This window comes from Ahaetulla prasina, chromosome 6, assembly GCF_028640845.1.
Source record: "Ahaetulla prasina isolate Xishuangbanna chromosome 6, ASM2864084v1, whole genome shotgun sequence".
NCBI classification, from domain to species: domain Eukaryota; kingdom Metazoa; phylum Chordata; class Lepidosauria; order Squamata; family Colubridae; genus Ahaetulla; species Ahaetulla prasina.
The window spans coordinates 35,264,519-35,287,079 of record NC_080544.1 but is presented as its reverse complement, the minus strand read 5'-3'; the positions used below and the strand labels follow the sequence as shown (position 1 = coordinate 35,287,079).

At 38.7% G+C, this 22,561-nt stretch overlaps 1 protein-coding gene across 5 annotated transcripts in view; it reads left to right on the top strand.

The window, feature by feature from the left end:
- BLNK (B cell linker) overlaps positions 1–22,561 on the top strand; it is a 144,166-nt gene extending 121,605 nt beyond the window's left edge. For 4 of the 5 annotated variants that reach the window (XM_058187428.1, XM_058187429.1, XM_058187430.1 and 1 more), the window contains 14 exons: positions 386–411; positions 1,397–1,422; positions 2,269–2,379; positions 3,736–3,778; positions 6,932–6,965; positions 8,226–8,298; positions 10,714–10,744; positions 13,015–13,057; positions 15,383–15,461; positions 16,685–16,716; positions 16,959–17,020; positions 17,401–17,484; positions 18,477–18,632; positions 21,062–22,561. In XM_058187428.1, the coding sequence (XP_058043411.1) occupies positions 386–411; positions 1,397–1,422; positions 2,269–2,379; positions 3,736–3,778; positions 6,932–6,965; positions 8,226–8,298; positions 10,714–10,744; positions 13,015–13,057; positions 15,383–15,461; positions 16,685–16,716; positions 16,959–17,020; positions 17,401–17,484; positions 18,477–18,632; positions 21,062–21,181 (920 nt within the window). In that variant the 3' untranslated portion in view covers positions 21,182–22,561. The remainder of the gene's footprint in view (positions 1–385; positions 412–1,396; positions 1,423–2,268; positions 2,380–3,735; positions 3,779–6,931; positions 6,966–8,225; positions 8,299–10,713; positions 10,745–13,014; positions 13,058–15,382; positions 15,462–16,684; positions 16,717–16,958; positions 17,021–17,400; positions 17,485–18,476; positions 18,633–21,061) is intronic. The other variant, XM_058187427.1, reaches the window with a different exon arrangement.

The window sequence follows — 22,561 nt, the reverse complement described above, 5'->3', positions numbered from 1 at the left end:
TTAAGAAATAAAGTAAAGACTACTCTTGAGTCAACTCCTGATTATTGCACTGAAGATGTTTTCTTGGTAGCATTGCAAAAGTGGTCGGCCCTTGTCTTCTTCTGGGGTATTCTTTTGTTGCCTCAGAATTTGGCCAATTCAGAAAGCTAAGCAGGTCCTTTGAGATCACATGGAAATCTCAGGGTTAGACTGGGAAATCAAAAAACCTAACTGGAAGAAGGTATGGGCAAAACATATCTATATTCACATGCACAAAATCACCAGAAAACGTGGAGACTTTATTTAAAGGATTTCACTGTTAAACTAAAAATAAAATCTTTGTGTCATTCATGTGCCTAGTTTTGCACAGAAATGTTTATTTCTGTTTCTATCCTCTTGTCTGCAGATGTATATGAAATTCCTGAGGAAGAGGTAAGATGCTGTGTGTGTCTGTGTGTGTGTCTGTGTGTATGTGTGTATGTGTGTGTGTCTGTGTGTGTGTCTGTGTGTCTCTGTGTGTATATATATATATATGTTTTCTGAGGTTTTCGCGGGTGTTTGTATGTAGGTCTTTGGTTATTCGGGTTTTCTCCCGCGTAAAATTGGAAGTGTCTTGGCGACGTTTCGACGAAGTCTCATTCGTCATCTTCAGGCTTCAGCTTCGTGCTTCTGGGAGCAATGTGTATGTGTATATATATATATATATATATATATATATATATATATGTGTGTGTGTGTGTGTGTGTGTGTGTGTGTGTGTGTGTGTGTGTAGGTCTTTGGTTGTTCGGGTTTTCTCCCAAACAACCAAAGACCTACATACAAACACCCGTGAAAACCTCAGAAAACAAATGTGTGTGTGTGTGTGTGTGTGTGTGTGTGTGTGTGTGTGTGTGTGTGTATTAAAGACTCACCGGCGCAGGAAGAGAAGAAATATTCAGAGCAGAAAGAGGGAAATAACTCTTTGTGGTACATGAGTGTACAAAGGAAAGAGGAATATCATGCATGTGTTCACAATTGCATTTTATATATGGCATTTAAGGACGCCAAACACAATTTTCACCTCCTTTCCCAAAATGGCACCAATGAGATCCATTTCTAGAGAAAGATGAGAATAACAACTAAGTTTAAAACTTACTTGTTTTGCAATAATAATTTAAAGAAAAATAAGTTAACAATATTTATTAGTTTTCTAGGGCAAAATACTAGTAACAAAAGTTTGAATCAGAAAATTTGATGTATTTATTTGATCTTATTTTGAAATTCACTATAGAAGGGGCATTATATTTCCGTTATATGAAGTAGTTGTTAGAGCATCTCCTACAAATTGACAAGAACTGGCATTTTAGGGGAAATGTTCATTAAGAAAATTAAAAACCTAATGCAATTTGTGAATACTAATCTAATTCATTTTCTCCAGCAGAAGTCATCACCTCCATTACTCAGGTAACTTATTGTTTGCTCTGAAATTATAAGTGAATGTTGCTACATAGTGGAGGTTATTTCCCCAGTTTATTTTTTCCTTAAAAAAAGTCTTAATCTAAGGTAAATAATTGTAATTTTACGACACAGCGGAATTTTAGTACAATGATATATTACAAAATAGCTGATGTGAGGTCAGAGAAGAGACAATTTATGCTAGAATTTGAATATTCTTTTTTGATAAACCCAGCTTTTTCTATGTGCTGCTTCTATGTCTCCATCTGCACATTGTGCATATCATATTGAATACCTGATTCAAAAGTTTCACACTGAAATTAGATACTTTAATTCTACATAACCCCCCAGCAACTGATATTTGCAGAACTTGATGAGGCGGTGGCAGAATGTACGTGAAAGAGTGGCAAAGACTAGGGGTGGAGTCAAAAAAGGAATCAGCCTGGAGTCACTATGTGGGCACAATAAACTAAGTACAACTTCTCTTGAATTCTGTTGACCCTTTCATAGCACCAGAGTATTGCTTACTGTTAGTTGACTAAAATCCTGTGCATAATCATGAGCAATACATTAGTTTAATTGGAACTTAACGTGTGGTCTTGGATATTTGTGCCTCACATTAATCTAGTCAACTAATGTTTAGCACTATTTCAGTGCTAGATGAGGGTTAATGATTCCATCAAGAGGGGTTGGACTTAGTTCATTTGTGGCTATGTAGTGACTCCAGGCTGATTCCTCTTTTGACTCTGCCCCCACTCCTCCATTTACACAGAACTTCCAAACATCTGTGGGGAACATGACTTAGAAATGTAGTCATCCTGTGTGGAAAGTCTATTTGTATTTTTTGTCCCTAAGGATATCCAAGCCTCTTCCTCCCAAGCCAGCTTTGAGGCCCTCTGGAGGACTTCCTCATGAACGCAGCATACCTAAAGAATCCTTCACATCCGATACATTTAAATCAGACAGGTTAGTTTTCAGTATTTTATTTTTTTTATTTATTTATAATTACATTTGTATACCGCCCTTCTCCCGAAGGACTCAGGGCGGTTCACAGCCAGTTAAAAATACAATAAATACAAATTAAAAACAGACTAAAATTTATATAAATAGTGGCTAAAATATTAAAAACTAAACAATATAAAAACTAAAACCCCATTTAAAATTACTTATTCAGGCTAGCCCAGTTCGATGGGATAAAAGAGTCTTCAGCTCACGGCGGAAGGTCCGAAGGTCGGGGAGTTGGCAGAGCCCCGGAGGCAGCTCATTCCAGAGGGCAGGAGCCCCCACAGAGAAGGCTTCTGCCCCTGGGGGTCGCCAGTCGACATTGTTTCACCGACGGCACCCCAAGGAGGCCCTCCCTGTGGGAGCACACAGGTCGGTGGGAGGCTGTTTGTGACAGTAGGCGGTCCCGTAAATAGCCCGGTCCTAAGCCAGTATTAAAGACGTTTCTCTAAGTTGCTAATGAATAGAATTCATGTTGAGCATTTAATGTGGTTTTGTGAGTAGCATTCTACTTTTACTAGAAAGAATCAGGTTTGTATACATTTATACAGCCACCTGTGTACCTAAGGAGGTTTGAACCCAAGTTTAAATTTGGCCTCATTCAAGAACATTAAAAAAAAAAAAAGACTAGATCCCATGAAGCCGATCTAAATAAATCATTTACCATAAGAAATTGCCACATTTACTATAAGGAGTCAAAACTCTCTAGGCTTTACAAGCTGTGCTGAGCTGGCATTGGTTTTTATCCAACTGGGAGACCAATCCAGTTTACAGTCCATGTACTTCCTTAATGTAGGGAATCACTAGAGCTGAAAGCACATTTGTAAAAGTAGTTCAGCTTTCTGGACCTGATCCAGGGATGAAATGCTATCAGATCAGACCGGATTGCGCGATCCCTTAGCGATCGTGGCTGGTAATTCAGCAATCCGGTAGCAATGGCAGAGCAAAGCTCCACCCACCCACCCGGGTGTGTTTTTTACCTTCTGTGCGCACAGCGCGTGCGCTTCCAAGCCAATAAGGAAAGTAAGTAGATTTCACCCCTGACCTGATCTTTTGATTATAGTTCTCATCAAACCTAGATAGAAATGTGCTGTAGTAGCTGATGATGATATGAGCTTTATTGTAGGAAATGGAATATATACTATCCATCTTGGAGGGGCATCAGGTTTAGGAACTGAATTTTAATATATCCCCTTTTTAGATAACCCAGCTCAGTTCGCGGTGGAAAACTACCCCTAAAAGCAACCATTAGAACGCAGTTTATTGCAGTTTTATTTAAAGGAGAACAATAAAGACTAAAACATTTTCTGTTCTTTCCAGAAACATTTTACCACTTCCAAGGCACCGCCCTTCACCGAAAGCTGTAAGTATTTCACATACAAGTTCATAATGCAGTATGAACAGTCTAGACTATTGTCATGCGCTCTAGATGGGGCTGCCCTTGAAAAGTATCCAGAAGCTTCATTTGTTTTGGAATGTAGCAGTCCACACAATTTTGCATATGCATGTAACACCAGTTTTGCAGGAGCTGTAATCTACTTTTGGGTACATTTCAAGATCCTGGTTATCACCTTTAGAGCCCTTATATGGCTTGGGACCAGGCTGCTTGAAGGACCATTTCTCTTCCATCATATCCACTTAGCCCATCAGGAGAGGAAGGCAGAGTATGCCGCAGGTCCCATCTGGTCGGAATGCATATCTGGTAGGACTATGAAAAAGGGTTTTCTCAGTGGTGGCCCCTCCTTTATGGAAATGATTCCTCCAGAGGTGGAATTGGCTCCTGACGCAGCTTTTCTGAAAGGCTCTGAAAATGTGGTTTGCTAGCAGGCCTGGGGACCATGAATAGAGATGGAGATGATCGAGTGGTTGATTTGATTGTGTGGCTATAGCCAGGGGACAAGTATGGTTTTTATGTTGTGGAGTTTTAATATTGTAAGCCACCTGGAGTCACCTCTGTGTGAGTTGGGTAGCCATATAAAGTTGCTTAATAAATAAGTGATAAAGACACAGTGAGGTTCCACAGGTAGGGGAGAGAGGAGAGGAGAGGAGAGGAGAGGAGAGGAGAGGAGAGGAGAGGAGAGGAGAGGAGAGGAGAGGAGAGATGAGATCTGGAAGGGATGTTGGAGGTCTTCTAGTCCAGGGGTGTCAAACTTGCGTCGTCACGTCATCATCACATGACGTATCACGACTTCCCCTTCATTAAACCAGGCATGGGCGTGGCCAGCGTGTGACTTTACCTGACTCTGTGGTCTCTTCCCATAATCCTAATAGCTTTAACCAAAAACTTTCTACTATTGACCTCACCCCATTCCTAAGAGGACCATAAGGGGCGTGCATAAGCGCACAAACGTGCCTACCGTTCCTGTCCTATTGTTTTTCTTTTCTTCTTCCTATATATGTTTATATGTGTATATACTATATAATCTTTTTGTATGATGTTGTGACAAAAATAAATAAATAAATAAATAAATATCCATCCTGCAGGCTGCAAATTTGAGAGCCCTGTTTTAGTCCATGCTTATATTTGGAGCCATGACATGGTTAGCCCAAACTCCAGGATAATTAAAGTACCCTGTCTTGCTCATGCCTAAATATAAGTATACAAACCTTCTTTATCAGAGTCTTATTTATTTTTATTTATTTATACTTCATATTTCTTAATCGCCCATTTCCCTCAGACTCTTAAATCCTATGTCCAGATCTGGAATGACTGTCATTTACGGTTTATAGAAAGTGAAATTCAAACCTACAACAAACCATGCTTCAAAATCTGATTTTTGCAAAGCCATTAAAGTGTTTATGCTGGATTAAACAGAAACCCTGAAATCCTATTTTAAATGCTTCTGAAATAGGGATTGGATGGCAGTATGGCCAAGCTCATTAACTGGGGCTTTTTATTTTGGTGCCATTTGAACACAGTACTTAATAAAACAAATGCTTTTCAAGCTGACCATTGTTGTTCTATAGCATGTAAAGCTATTTTTATTGTCTCCAGATTTTATCTTGCTTTGGATTAATGCTGTGGGTCTTCTGTTCATATCTCACTGAAGATACATCACAAGGTTTCCCAGCCTTGATGATCTTAAGATGAGCAGACTTCAATTCCCAGAATTCCCCAGCCAGCTTAGAATCAGACATTTCAGAGGATTCCCTGTCTTGAACTTTCCTCCAATATACTCATCAGTTTTTCAACTACCTTGGCAGATTCCTTCTCAGCCATATATAAGTCTATGGACTGTGGATGGATTTATATATGGCTGAGAAGGAATCTGCCAAGGTAGTTGAAAAACTGATGAGTAATGTGTTGACTCTGACCAGGGCAGAAAATGAGCTAATGAATCATAATGGGGAGCAGCAGAAGCTTCTCACAAAATTAAAATGAAAGGAACAAGTTTGGCAAGAGAAGACTAATTCATTGAACTCACTAAGACGCTAGAGATTTCTAAACAGATCAATCCCAAAGGCATGGAAGGATTACAAAAAATGGGGCAAAGCCACACAACCTGCTCACGCAGAACGTCCATAAATGTGCAAGCATTTCTGAAAGTTAAACCTGTGTAGACAAACTAGCTTGCTGCCGAGTTGGATCGATTAACTACCTCAACATTTCAAAGGTTTTAGTTTTAATATGAGAGCCAGTTTGGCCTAGTGGTTGAGGCACCAGGCTACAGAAGAGAAGTAACCTAGAACTAAGGAGAAATTTTTTAATGGTAAGAGCAATCAATCAATGGAATAACTTTACTTCAGAATTTGCTAATGGGTAGTCCATCACTACAGGCTTTCAAAAAAAAAAAAAGACTGGACAAACCTTTGTCTGAAATGGTATAGGGTCTCCTGCTCAAGGAGGGGGTTGGACAAGAAGACCTCCAACTCTATTCTATGTTCTGTAAATCAGGAGACTGTGAAGAGTTCTAGTTCTGCCTTAGCCACAAAAGCCAGCTGGATGTGTCTTCAGCCCAACTCACCTCACAAGGTGGTTGTTGTGGGGAAAATAGGAGGAGGGTTTGTTGGATATGTTCACCACCTTGAGTTATTTGTAAAAAATAATAAATGGCAGGATACAAATAAATAAATATTGATGCTGCTGTTTATTGATGTCTATGGATATTCTCAGTCATCCAGGTCATGGTTGTCCCAAAGGTGCTTTTTTCAAGAGGCAACTGGGCTTTCTGGATTTTCTTTGAAGACGTTTCGCTTCTCATCCAAGAAGCTTCTTCAGCTCTGAAGAAATCCTTCCATTCCCCAGTCAGAGCTGAAGAAGCTTCTTGGATGAGAAGTGAAACATCTTCAAAGAAAAATAAGAAAGTCCAGTTACCTCTTGAAAAAAGCACCTTTGCTGTTTAGTAATGTCTTTATTGATTTTGTGTAGAACTATAATTAATTAATTTGATGATGACATCTTCATTAAGTCATATAATAAAAATAAGTAAGTACCTTTGCAACACAAGTTATCACAATACCTAGATTACAATTTGCCCAGAGCTGTTAAATAATCTGAAAACTGTTTTAATTTCAGGATCCAGAGGTCATTGGAGCTCAAACTGATGGAAGTAAGAATATTCTGCCTTAAAGCTAAATGTGCAGGGATTTCTAAGATGACTAGGCGCACAAAAGCTGCTTCCAAATATCAATGTTTCATGTTGACTTTATCATTTCATGTGATCCTGTGACTGTGTAGGAACAAAGCCCTTGCATCTGTCTATCAAAGCGCATTGATCTTGATGACAGGTCTTTCTGAGTTTTTCTCAGAATCCTTTGAGCTTTTCATTTTTCTATACAGTTTTTTAACAGGTGAGGAACCTGTGGCCATCTGATGTTGTTGAACTACAATTCTCAGCTGCCCTGATGAACATGATCAGTGGTGAGAAATGACCATATGAAAATCGTACTCAACAACATCAGGAGAACCGTATTTCCATGTTAGCTTCAAAAGCTGGTTTAATGTAGCAAATAAGAATATGTCAGTTGTGGAATCTTAGCCTTGAATTTCACCTTTTCCACAACTATAACCTTGGATCAGTGTTTCTCAACCTTGGTAACTTGAAGATGTGTAGATTTCAACTCCCAGAATTCCCTAGTAGCATGCTGGCTGGGTAATTTTGGGTGTTGAAGTCCATATATCTTGAAGTTGCCAAAGTTGAGAAACACTGCTTTAAACTAATCATTTTCTCCTTTTGCCTCTCCCTACCATGTTAAGGAAATAATAATGTTAACATACTGCAGTTGAGCCATTGCACAAATGATGAAATAATATGAAATGCTTGAAGGTTTCTGTATCTTTGATCCATAATTGTAACTGTATATGGATAATACACCAATTGTTTCTGGTAAATGCTATATGATGGTATATGATAAAACTTTGATTTTTATGTGCCTCCGTTCGGTGGACTTTGGATACAATAATTAAAAATAGCATTTGAACTGCACAATGTTTGTGCAGTTTATGGAAACTGGAATTTAATTGACATTTGGCTTTAATAGACACAGTTTCTCCCTATTTTGTCTGTAAAATCAAATTTTTATTGTATGTTACTTTATCAAGATGCTTTCATAATTTTGAGCATTAAGGTTGAGCGTTTTAGGTATTTTGAACTGGGCAAATCCTATGAAAAAGGAGATTCATACATTTTGTTCATACATTCATACATCCTGATTTTTCCAATACAGTTTGGTCAGTGGATTTGCACAGTTCTGATTTTCAGTGGCTTTCTTATACTCAAAGCAGTAGTAGCAGTAGTCTAAACTTTAGAAAAGTAACGTTTTGTTAACCAACAGGTACATTGAACTAACTACTGTGTTTGGATTTTTAGATAATAGCAGCAATAGTGCTACAGAATTTAAACTTCCTTCTGTTAATGTTCCATCTCCATTTCCCAGGATCACGTAAGTGTTTTTTTTTAAAAAATCATTCCTTCTCACTATAGAAACTGTCCCAATTTTTGTAATCCTTAAATGCATTATTTACCAGAAGCAATATAATGGTTTGTAATCATTTTATACACCATGTTATAGACATAGTTAACTGCTCTGATAGATTGGCTAGATGTAAAGATAGATTTTGTATATTTTCAGTGTGCAAAGTCTGTGATGTACATTTTTTAAAAGGGATAGGGCTTTGATCACATGATCACAGTTGCCATCTTGACTTTTTTGACCCATCACCCATTTCCGGCATTCGTTCACTCCTTTCCAGCTGTGCTTAGTTCAAGCAAGTTTCATCAGGTCTAACATTGTTTAATATCAATAATTCCAATCCTTTCTGGTACGAGTCTGTGGACTCCTTAGACTGATCTGATATCAGAGCCACCCCACAATACAATGTCATTCTTTGGGAGGTGGGGCAGCCTAATAGAAGCATTGCTCAAATTCCAAAACAAGTTGGATTGTTTGGAAAACAGGCAAACACTGGGATGGAGTTAGCCAGATAGACATCTAGCCACACATGTCATTCCTCTTCTGTGTAAACAGAGGCAAGGGGACTTCCTTACTCTAGGAACTGCCATTTTTGCTCTGATGGCAGCTCCATTGATGATTGTAGACTGCTACTTGCTTGCAAGGAGGGACACTAGCATTTCTGGCTTCTTCCCTGGATTCTGGGGTTGCCCGAAGGAAAGTGTTGTGGCTCCAGCCCCCCCCCCCGCCCCGGGCCTGGCCCCCTGCCAGAGAGTGACTCAGAGAGTGAGGGGGAAGGGCCGTCAGGGCTCCCTTCTGCAGGACCGGCTTCCCAGGCTCAGCTCCAGGAGCCAGAGGCAGGCCAGGTGGAAGAGGTGACGAGGCCTCCATCTCCTGTATCTCCCCCCGCCCAGGAAACGCTTCCAGACCCAGCTGAGGACAATCAGTCCTGGTTAGATCCTAGGTTTCGTAGACAAGAGAGGCAGGAACAACAGAAGCAGGGGTGGGGCAGGCCTAGAAAGTGCTGAGTCACGGAGCCACACCCCACAGGGTATAAAAGCAGGAGGGGCCGCTATACTGCTTCGTGATGAACAAATCCAATTGCCTGGAGAGAACTTGAGCTGAAGTGCTGTTTATTCCTGACTTCCTGGTTGACACACCGGCATCAAGAAAGATAACAGAAAAACCTTGGCAGACGCTCGCTGGGTTGCTGCCAGAGCTGATAGCTGCCATGGACTCATTTGCCGGCTATTAAGTTCCATTTATTATAAAGTTGAAACATTAGCAATAGCACTTAGATTTATATACCACTTCACAGTGCTTTACAGCCCTCTCTAAGCGCTTTACAGAGTCAACGTATTGCCCCCCAACAATCTGGGTCCTCCTTTTTACTGACCTCAGAAGGATGGAAGGCTGAATCAAACTTGAGCCGTCAGGATTGAAGGAATCGAACTCCTGGGAGTGAGCAGAGTTAGCCTGAAATACTGCATTCTCACCATTGCACCATCATGGCTCATCTGGACATGCATATACTGCATTCTAACCACTGCGCCACCACGGCTACTATGGTGCTATGGTGCTATAAGGCAATCCCCGACTTACGTAATTGGGACCAGGATTTCCATTAGTAAGCAAGAGAGTTGTCAAGAGAGTTGCACCCGGTTTTACAACCTTTTTTTGCCGTTCTGGTTAAACTAATCACTACAGTCATTAAGTGAATCATGCAGTCATTAAGCAAACCTGGATTCCCTTATTGACTTTGCTTTTGTCGGAAGCCAGGTGGGAAGATCGCAAATGGCAATTACTGACCCTGGAATACTGCAAATCCATGCAGGTTGCCAAGCGCCCAGATTTTGATCATGTGACCGTGGGCACACTTGCAGCAATCATAAGTATGAAGACCAGTTGTAGGTCACTATTTTTCAGTATTGTTGTAGTTGCTAAATGGCTGGTTTTAACTCAAGGACTCCCTGCAAAAGGACTTTTGAATCCAAGCCTAATGCTTTCCCCATAGATTGCACCGATGAGAACAATACACTCTGTGTTTATAAATTATGTGCTTGTCAGAGCTAGCTAGCTTCACTTTATCATGCATTGTATGAGAGACTTCCGTTTAGAGCAGGGGTCTCCAACCCTGGCAACTTTAAGACTTGTGGACTTCAACTCCCAGAATTCCTCAGCCAGCAAAGCAAAGCTGGCTGAGGAATTCTGGGAGTTGAAGTCCACAAGTCTTAAAGTTGCCAAGGTTGGAGACCCCTGGTTTAGAGACGTGCAGGAGAAGGACTTGCGTAAAGAAATATAGGCATCCAAACTTGGATGATCATAAATTGGATTGTGAGAAAGAAGACTGCAAAGCAAAAGGAAGTTTAATAATACTCTTGCATCCTTACTTTTTTTTTCCTACAGAAAAAAGCAAATGAATCCTGCAATACCGCCGGTGAGTTTCTGTTTTTATAATCGTCACACTGAAGAGCCAATCTAAAAGCAACCTAAAATAATCAATTATATCATCACCACCTTGTTCAAGCTATGTATCTATGTATATACAGTATGTATATGCATATATGCATATATTTATTTTGCATTCTGTTGGATTAAATAGATTGTATTATGCTTTTTTTGTATTATTGGAAATTATTTTGTATATCATTACAAAACGATCTGGAGTTTTCAACAGTATCTAAAATATTTGGACGTAGCCTCTGGCAAAATTGCAGTGCTGAATCATAGGAAGTTTTATATAATAAACACTGATTCAAGCATAGGAAATGGGCAGACACAGTGCAGGTGTCGTAATGTACCCAAAATCTATCTATCTATATATATATAAATATCACTTTTAATAGATGCAGTCATTCTCATCTTGAAAGTAGATAAGAAATTAGACAGAGCAAAAAGAATTGGCGAGCAATGGCACAGTACTATGTTAGCAAAAGTTTCAGATGAAATCTGGAAGCGACAGACCAGTGATGTCTGTTAATTGTGGTCAGTTAGTGTAAACTTGGATAAGTTGCAGCAGGACTATCCCAACAGATGTTGGATAGAAGAAACAAGCACTGTTTGCAATACTTGTTTCCAATGGATGGTCTCTATTTCTGTGATCAATATTCAGGATTACATATTGTTAAACATACTGACTTAATTGGAGCATTTTTTTGCCACTACACTATGTAGCACATTTATATCTCTGTGTTGGCCTGTTAAAGATATTTCCTTAATATGGATTTTGGCATTTTTTTTCTTTCCTGTGACCAGGACAAAAGCCTTTTTCAATATATTTAGCTTCTGTTCATATTGAAGAATCAATTATAATTTTGATATTGGCAATTGCCAAACATTTAAATTGTTTTCTGTTTATTTTCTGTTTTGAAAGACACATATTATGATTCGGAATGGATTCCACTGCTAACATAATGAATATGCAGTGGCTAATATGACAATCGCTCAATGCCCAAGCTATAATTTGCTACAGTGAACATAAAACTCAGTAAACTTTATTGTCAAGAGTGCAAAGCAAAAACAATAATTCTAAATGCATTAGCCTACTAGAGCTATGCGGAGTTTTAATTTCCACATGTGATTCAAAGATGGCTACATAAAATATACAGATTGAATTTATTCAAGAAAAAAACTCAAAGTTAGAAATTGATTTGATGCTTCAATTGCTTTTGTCAGGGAAATCAAGGGGTGAGCCAAACAAGATACTAGCCCTGACCAAATGAATGAAACCCCATCCCTATTTGTGTGGTTACATTAAATTGATTTAGAGTGACAGCTTAAAACGGAATCTTAAGTGTTTTGAAATACAAATCAGAATGTCTCAAATGAAAACGAGTCAACATTTCAAATCAAATAAACAATTCCATTGACTTTTACATTTCTTCAATCCACAAAATTAATTAGTATTTTAAACCAATCTTGCCCAGCCCGATACTCTCTGGATGGGTTACATTTGAGTTGCTCAATTGGATACTGACTATGCTGACTAGGGATTTATGGATATTGATGATCTGCCAAAGGGGTGTCAAACTCAAGGCCCGGGGGCCGGATCCAGCAATCCATTAGATCTGGCCATGGGGGCCACCCTGGAAACAATGAAGGACCGGCCTGTGGTGCTTTTGCCAGCGAAAATGGGCTCCCAAGCTCCATTTTCAGCTGCCACATGCGACCCTCCTGAACTCGTGTTCACTGGCAGAGGGCTGCAGGAAGCTGTGGTAGCCAAAAACAGAGCTCGGGAGCCCCTTTTCGCTGGCAGAACACTCAGGCCGCCACAGGCGCCCCCGACAGGAATGACATCGAGCTAGCCACACCCACTCTGGCCATGCCCACTCTAGTCCCCCAAGGTCAAACACAACCCTGATTCGGCCCTCAATGAAATCAGTTTGACACCCCTGATCTACCACATCCAGAGCCATCAGATTGAGAGAGGTTATTCTAATTTTTCAATACGATTGCCTACCAAATCATCATCTTCGATATCCCATTACTAAATGCAAATGAGATTACGTGCAAAATTAACTGCTTCTGCAGAAGAGCAAGTATTCAGCAACACTACAGAATGCAGCAGAAATCTATGCAATTTATGTATTTGGAAATGCTTAAAATTGTGGTATGTTTTATCAGACATTCTTTCTGTTGATGATAAGTCTGAAAAAAGTGTATAAATAAAACTTACTTATGTTTATTTGCTTTAATTTAATGTGATAGAAACCAGGCTTACCTGATAGAGATCACTTAAACATTGCTGAAGGTAAATTGCTTTTTTTTCCTTTTTAAAACTTTTAATTTTATTGTCACTTTTTCTATGGAGAATAATATCGTAGCAGCGGTGGAACATATGAATTATCTTGCCAGTAACTTGCTTTTCTAATAAATAATAGGGACAAGCTGTGAGTTGAAAGACAGATATATTTAGAGTGTGGAGAGATGTTGCAAATACTGCATTGGCTAAAATAGCAAGACAAGTAAACTCACTGTCTGCTTGTGGACTGAAGACCGTATTTGTGGCCTCATTAAATGCATCTGATGAGCCTGTCAACCCTGAAGCGAGCCTGGCTAAGGCCATCCTGGAGGCTTCAGGGTTGCCTCAAGGAAGAAGAAGGGACAGGGAGGGGGGAAATAGCTGGGGTTTTATAGTCAAAACAAAGGTTTTCCTGTGGGAACCAAGGACATTCCAACAGGTAGCTGAGGAGAGGAGGAGTGGAGTAACCAAGCAACCAGCCAGCACCTCTATTGGACAGAGCCACTATATGAGATTGAATGCTGGCTAGACAGACCTGGGCCTGATTCACAGGACTATCCTCATCTTCTCAATTTAAGAACAAAGAAAACATTTTCCCACTAGGCCAGTAGCTATAATTTCCATCTGTTCCTCGACTTACACAATTCAGGCCAAAATATCTGTTGCTAAGCGAGACATTTGTTAAGTGAGTTTTGCCCCATTTTATGACCTTTCTTGCCACAGTTGTCAAGCGAATGACTGCAGTTGTTAAGTTAGTAACACGGTTGTTAAGTGAAACTGGATTCCCCATTGGCTTTGCTTGTCGGAAGGTTGCAAAAGGTGATTCCATGACCGCAGGACACTGCAACCGTCATAAATATGAGTCGGTTGCCAAGCGTCTGACTTTTGAGCACATGACCATGGGGATGCTGTAATGGTTGTAAGTGTGAAAATCAGTCATAAATCACTTTTTTCACAGATGTTGTAACTTTGAACAGTCATTAAATTAAACGATGTAAGTTGAGCTTACATCATATTGTATATTGCTGGAATTGTTGAATTCACCTTTACAGTATAGAAAAGGAGACTAGATTAATCAATCAATAAATAATTAATTTAAGAGTAGGCTTATGTCTTTGACAAACTTCAGTTAGCCCCAGAGAGCACAGATTGTGGGATTTGGACTCCAACCTGTTAGTGTATTACAGTCCAATTTCTGGTGAACTGCGGTGCTTACAAAACACTAAAAGTCTGCTTAAATAAGATTGCAATCTTTGTATATGCATGATTGTTTTCTAAAGATAACACATGTACATGTGTTCTGACAATTAATGAACAGACTGTAATGTAAGGAACAGTTCAGATAAGTCTACTAAAATCGGTATACCAGTCTTTATTTCGCAGGCCAAGTGATATTATGAATGGATTCACACATAATCCAGCCAATTATGATTTATTCAGTTGGCTCTACTTAGATAGTATAATGACTAATTATAATGTATGATCAGGTCACTATCTACCCATTGAACAGAAATAGGTAGGGAGTGTTTTTTAGTAACTTGCCCTTGCTCTTTTAGCAATTATAGGAAAAATTTGCATTGTATTTTAATCCAGAGGTGTCCGCAGCTTACTTAAATTTGGCATAATAGCAATAGCACTTAGACTTAAATACCGCTTTACAGTGCTTTACAGCCCTCTCTAAACAATTTACAGAGTCAGCATCTTGCCCTCAACAATTTGGTCCTATTTTACCGACCTCGGAAGGATGGAAGGCTGAGTGAACCTTGAGCCTGGTGAGATTTGAACTGCCAGGTTGCAGGTAGCCAGCAGTCATCAGAAGTAGCCTGCAGTACTGCACTCTAACCACTGCACCACCATGGCTCACAATCTTCTAGCCCTGCTTTTTCAGGGGAATCCTATGATCAATGTACATGTATTATTTATATAGTGAGATATTTAGTCAGTTAAGGATTGAATACATCAGCAAACAACCTTGTAACCGTGGTGGTGCAGTGGTTAGAGTGCAGTACCGCAGGTACTTCTGCTGGCAACAGTTTGGCAAATCAAATCTCAGGCTCAAGGTTCACTCAGCCTTCCATCCTTCCGAGGTCGGTAAAATGAGGACCCAGATTATTGGAGGCAATGTGCTGACTCTGTAAACTGCTTAGAGAGGGCTGTAAAGCACTGTGAAGTGGTATATAGGTCTAAGTGCTATTGCTATTGTATATCAGCCAGTGCAAGATCAACATCTGAGCCTAGAATCATTGCTCTAGTACAAATTGGAGTAGTTCCACCAAAGCTGGATTCATTTGTGAACCTAACTAATCAGACTTTTCTATCCTTTTTCAAACTCAGATAAACCTATACCTGCTGAACGCCGCCGGGGTTCCAGTCACGATATGCCTCTTCCACCCATCCCTTCCAGCATTCAAAAGTAAACATCTGTCATTTGCTTTTAAAACAGCTTTATTATTACAGACCCTGATCTGGCGGTTCTAACTCTAAAGTGGGGAGGCTCAAAAGAATGTAAAAGTTGATAAAGAGGTGATGCAGTGGTATGTGGCACTAACAAGCCTTCCATATTGCTTTTAGACAACATTAATGAGCAAGTTCAACTTTATAGGAAATTTATGGTTGCAATAAAAAATGGGACTTGGTTATTTAGGCTTTTAATGCCTCGTGTAGAGTATCACAATTTGTTTCTTCTATGAAATCATCATAAAATCAGTTACAAATTACCAGGAAGATCGAAATATCATAGCATCACAACCAAAGGTTCTGTTAGTCTTTATTATCAACTGTTGTTAAAGAGCGGAGCAGGTGGCTGTTTGAGGAAGATTATCTTCTGCTCATCTTCAAATCCTTTTGGATAATTCACATTGGGGTCATCAACCAAGCAAAAAGATTGTTTAAGCAGGGATTACAAGCCAACATAGGTTGGGTTTATAAAACTGGAAAAGGATCTGTGTTACTGCCTCTTCATATCTGACTCTAGGAGGTATCTCTGTTTCTTAGCCAAGGAAGCCAACGTTATTCCAGAGACGCTTATATGGTCATGTGACCAACGTGACTATAGAGCAAGGCTCACAGAAAGCTGTTTCCTTCCCACCGAAGTGGTACTTATTGATCTACTCACACTTGCTTGCTTTCGAACTGCTAGGTGGGGCAGGAGCTGGGGCGAGTTACGGGAGTTCATCCCCATCATGCGGCATTTGGGTCTTGAACCCGGGATATCAGTTTTCCAGCTGACAAACTCAGTGTCTTTAACCACTGAGCCATGGCATCCCCTTAGCATACAAATACGTATTTCCTAGGATAGCACAAATGCCATGTAAGTCATCCAAAAGTATAATTTCTTTAAGGAATCACTGAAATATAGCAAGCATGCCTGCATCTTTCCAATTACTTTGCTACTGAATGTACATTCCTAAATTAAATCAAACAAACAATAACATGGTCCAATGCAAGCAATATGGACCCTAAATATATCTTTCTAACAGTCAACAGATAAGGAGATTTTTACAAATTGTCAAGACTCTTATCAATAAATGTTAGATACTTTTTGTATCTTTTTCTTACATCACTGAATTCCGGGCAAATGCATTATGATATCTAATGCCATTCTTTGTTTCTTTAATCTCCAACCCCAACCCCTAGGCCATTACCTCAGAAGCCACCAATCCTGTCAAGTAAGTATTCTGAAATTTGATTTAATTTTGGTTTTCCAGTTTATTCCAGTTAGAATTTTCCTTATTCAGTCCTTGTCACTGATCTAGAAGGAAATAACTTATTCTAAGCCAACATATTCAATAGAAAACAAATACAACTAAAGAGTAGGATGGCAATGTTGCAGCACCAGCTCTTTCATTAGTAGTCTACTTAGATAGACACTATATTCATGGTAGCCTACAAATAATATTCTCTTTCTTAGGATCTCCAGACCCTGCGAGCCAAACTATATGCACTCGAAGTAATAGCTTTCAAGCAGAACAGGTATAACTGTAGTATAAGGGTTTTTTAAAATATGGGAGAGGGGACTAGATGTCACCAAATTTTGATCAAAATGTAATGAGCTATCCTTTGGGTAATTCACAAGTTCTTCATAAATAAATAATAAATGCTCATTTTAATATTTTTCTATCAAAATGTTTATAAAAATCACATATTTATATTACAGATTTTGTGATTAAATCTATAGGCTTATTTCATATTTACATATCTACCCATCGTTCATAAATCATTCACATCCTGTGAAACACTTCCTGATTAATATACAATTTATAAAATTTTATTTATTTTTAATTTTAAAAAGAGCATAGGAAATCTTTGGTTTTAGGGATACATAGATAGGAATGCCTTTTTTTTTTTAACAGGATGCTGGCGTTCTTGGTCAAGCATGGTACATGGCTTCTAGTGATCGGAAAATAGCTGAGGAGGCATTATATAAATCAAACAAGGTAAAAGGTATTTCCTTGAAAGTCACAGCTTCTAACAATTCTTCAGAAGCAAAGGAGAATCTGAAACAAGATTATCAAACAGGCAGAAAGATACACATTCCATTTCCCTCATATGATATAATTTGAATAACGCTGGATCTTTATTTCTGAACATTAAAAAACAACTTTATGCACTTCTTAATAATGACAAGGAGTGTTAATTATGGCAAAAAAAATCACTGAAATATTATTGGTATAAATGTGAAGGGACCAGAAAAGCATAGTTGCATAAGATTCAGCTAAGTGTACAGAAGAAAAAAAAGGTAGACTAAAGGAGGTGACTGGTTAAGTTAAATAGAGAAGGGAATGCAATTAAATTGGTGGGCTGCTTAATAAAATATTTGGGACTACATATCCTTTAAGGAACAGGCAGATGTTTGTTGTAAACAGGATTGTTTTAGTACCGGTAATTATAAAGCTGGGGTCCACAGAAATTATCCTAGTATCCAGGCTGCTAGAACAGGGACGCTGTGGAATATTTTAAATTTGGACTGCTTACCTACTTAAAATTAGGTATTTATTTAGACCTACAGGGCTCCATTAAAAAATATTTGAAACAAAGGTCACTGTGAATCAAGAAAAATCCAATTTTGGGAACATCTGCTTTACTCTGAAAGCCGTTTCTTGATTTAAAGCTTTAATGTAAAGAATTGTTTCTTCTCCCAGATAGAAATAAACTTTGTAACAGTAGAATCCCTGAAATCAATGCAGAAGGAATACAGTTCATATTCCTAGATAATTCTCTATGTACACCTAAAAAGATTTATGGATCTTTTGTGGACACAGGAGTAAGTCGTGAGATTGTAAAAGCCAAAAACTCCAGCCCAATACTGGAGGGCTTTTCTTTTTATCGATTAAGATATCAGAAAGGGGAAAAAAAGAATTCAGAAAATTGAACTAACTATTTCTTCACATTATTCCTGGAAATTCATACTTTTCACTCTTTTTTTCAGGATGGGTCTTTCTTAGTAAGGAAGAGTTCTGGACAAGATTCTAAGCAACCATATACACTGGTTGTATTTTATAACAGAAGAGTATATAACATTCCAATCCGATTTATTGAATCTGAAAGACAATATGCTCTAGGTAGAGAAAAGACTGGTGAAGAGGTGGGTGATTTATTTTGGATTTTTATTCTAAATACATGCACGGAAATTTGGTTTACGCTGCTTAGAAATATGTTGATCCATGTGTTGATCATAAAAATGACAGTAGCGTCTTTACAGGTAACAGAGATTTTAGTTCAAACGAGTCCAATTAAAATGTGAATACAATGTACCATTCTCTTTAACTATGAATCTCTGGTTTTTTTTATTAAAGATTTCCCACTAGAAGCTTTTAGCGGTAAATATTCTCAAAGGGAGCAGAATTTAATCAGCACTAGGCTACCTATACCAAAGGTGTCAAACTCGATCACGTCATGTGACATCACGTGATGTATCGCAACATTTTTTGCTTTTGTGGAGACAGGGTGGGCATGGCCTGTGTGTGATGCATCTGGCACGCAGGCCGCCAGTTTGACACCCCTGAAGGGATGTTGCTCAATTCCAAAGGGGGAAGTTTCTGATAGGGAAACGAATCATGACTTCATTAAAAAAAAAAAAAAACTTAAAACTTCAAATTATGACTGCGTGCTTTTAAACAGTGGGACCTTGTAACAAAATATAGTTGTCTTTTTCTATTTTGGATCGCCGTTTTCTTATCAAGCTCTTACCGCAGCCTTTGCTAATCTGTGGTAATTTTCAAAATGTATTGGGACCATAGCTTTCACAATTCCAGAATGCACTAAAGTTTTAACACACCTGGGACAAAATTTTAGAAGAGTGCTTTTATCCAAAGGGATAAATACGGTACAGATCTTGCCTTTAAAACAATATACATTACATAAATTCAGGTGCTGTTCTGCAAAGCAGTTTTTGAATCGTAATTGTTCACATTAATGTTGATCATTAAGTGTTCATTCGAAAGTTACAATTACTGTTAAGAAACTCTTAGCGTGCTTTTGGAATGAAATATTTACTTCGGATTAATCTGTACAGTAGAACCTCTGGTCACGACCATAATTCGTTCCGTAACTTTGGTCGTAACACGATTTGGTCATGACCCGAACCAAATTTCCCCATTGGGTTGTATGCAGATATGATCAATCCATTCCAGACCCCTACGAACTGTATATAAATATTGTTTTTTTAAAGATTTTAATACACAAAAAAATATTTAGTTATGCCATAGAACTCAGTGTAATAGTAAAATGTAAAATCCTTTAATAACACTGATAGCTCCTCCTGCCTTCCTTTCGGCCATCTTAGGGGCCCGGCTCTCACAACCTGGGTGGGAGGGCAGGCGGGCTTCGGGGGGGAGATCCTGACTTCCAAACTGTTGGGATTCCCAACTGCAGAACTTGCTTGGCTCGTTTCCCAGCCCTCGCCGCACACACAAAACAACAGTAATAAAAATGCTGGGATCGAGGCTTCTGCAGCATCACGCAACTCTCCCAGGGAGGTAGAAGGAGAGAGAGTCTGCCTGGCCAGGGAGAAGTTAATCTTACAAAACAAGCGAGAAACCAGTGAGAACAAAATTAAAGGGTAACTTTAACATGTGGAATGGCAGACAAGTTTGTTCAGCAGATCAGGACTTTCTGTATGGCACAGAAGGGGAAATCAGCCGCAGTCGTGTTTGATCGCCACCCAAGTATGTGTTTGTGACCAGATTCAAAAATTTTGTGAATTTTTTAGTTGGAACCCGATTTTGTCATGATCAGAAGCATTCATGACCAGAAGTTCTATTGTATTTACTTGCACTTAAAGTGTCCCCCGCCCCGCCCCGCTGAAACAATGAAATTTTGGTAATTGCTAAATTTGGTTCTATTGATTGCAGTAACTTCATTCTTACACAAGACAGTGAGTAGAGGACAAGAGAATGTAAAAAATCATATGGGAGAATTAAGTAGGATGCATATTTGAACTTTTGATTAGTACTTATGTTCAGAAAAAGAAAATCCTATAGAACAGTTGAACATGGAATTTACTTTCCCTATTATCTTCTTCCAGGATTACCTGAAACACTCCTATATGGGTTATATTGCCTTAGCACCTACATATTCCATGTTCCGCTATTTCACAAGAGAGAAACTCCTACATGTCTCATTATTTAGTATTTGGTGTCAATTAAGTTAAACAGATGTACTTAAGTTACTTTAGGATGCTGACATTAAAACTATTTAACTATTCCATTTTAATGATAATGACAAAATAAAGCCATATTTAGTACTAGGATTTTGTCTAAAAAAAGAGGCCAGCCTTGAGAAAAGTACTACTTGCAGTTTAGCTTATTCTACTCCTACTCTCCATTGGGAACAATTCACAGACAAAAGTGCTAGAAAGTATTGAACTTAGAAGATGTAAACGCTGACTTCTCAAACAGAATTGTTTTGTTTAGAGCTATTGGAGTGGGAAAGAGCATTTAAATTTAAATTATGATTGTTGACCCATTCAGCAGGATTTGTGTCGAATAAACTATTTTTGTTTTCCCAATCCAGCACTTTGACAGTGTGGCAGAAATAATAGAGAATCATCAGCGGACTTCTCTCGTTCTCATTGACAGTCAAAACAATACAAAAGACTCCACCAGGCTAAAATATATTGCTAGAGTTTTGTAACTGCACCAAGGAGCATCATGGAGTATCTTCTAGCCCTTACTTTCCAAGGATTTGAGCATCTGAACAAACATGCATAACTATTGTTAGAAGAATTTTCTTCACATTTTCCATCAAGCACCATGCTGTTACAAAGCTAGTGGATTCGTTTATGAAGTGCTGTTCCGGTCAGAAAATGCCCAAAGCCTTTTTATATATAAAAGACATTACAAACTCTGAAGGCAAAAAAAAAAATGTCAGTGGCAGACAAGCTATATTTAAAATTATACCTGCTAGCATTTACTTGTCCTGCTAAACTTTGTATTTTTCAAAGCTAGGGTGTCTGCATTCCATGTAACCAGCTAAAAGCAGGATTTTTATTCCTCTGACAGCCATCTAAAATAATCAGAATGTTTATTTAGTGTAATGGACTGGTACGTGTTTTACCTGTATCTGTTGAAGCTATTGTCCAATTTTGATTTAAGTGTACATATATGGAAATAATTATGTATAATTTATCAAGATGCAGTTATGATCCATAAGAATTTATCATTCTTGCACAGTAAATACTTAACTATTTCTCAGCTATTGCTGAGAACAAAATGTTTCAGGACTGTTAAATACTCTGGCCACATGAATGTATCAAACAAGCATTCAGTGTTTTTTGGTGGATGGGGGGGGGGGCAAGATTATTTTTTTCCACTCCAAGACTCATCATGAACAGTTGTGATTTGCATCCAGCAAGATGTTATTTTTGAAGCTTTTCAAACAAGAAATGGGAACCTGAATTTTATGACTCCTGGGAAATTTAAACTGGACAGTTAAGCTATAAAACTTTGGTGCAGGTATCAACTTGGCTTCCCGTTAATTTTAATAACGGTACTTGCTGCATTCCAAATTCTACCATTTATTTTTGTTGCAGTTCTTGTACAATTGATAAAAAAGATTAACTGGTTTAGTATCTCAGTCAAATACTTAGTCTTCAATTTGCCTCCCACCAACTCGTGCGCTCTCACAGAGGGACTCCTTAGGGTACCGTCAGCCAAGCAATGCCGGCTGGCGGCCCTCAGGGGAAGGGCCTTCTCTGTGGGGGCCCCTACCCTATGGAACGAGCTTCCCCCTGGACTTCACCAACTTCCGGACCTTCGGACCTTTCGCCGCGAGCTTAAGACCTATTTATTTATCCGTGCGGGACTGGCATAGAATTTTAGTTGTTTTTAGGGTTTAAAATTTTTAAATTAGGTTTTGGGATTTTAAAAGATTTTAGATTGGGCTAATTTAAATAAGTTTTTTAATTAATATTTTATTCTACTGTATTTGATTGTTGTTTTTATTTTGCCTGTTCACCGCCCTGAGTCCTTCGGGAGAAGGGCGGTATAAAAAATTAAAATATTATTATTATTA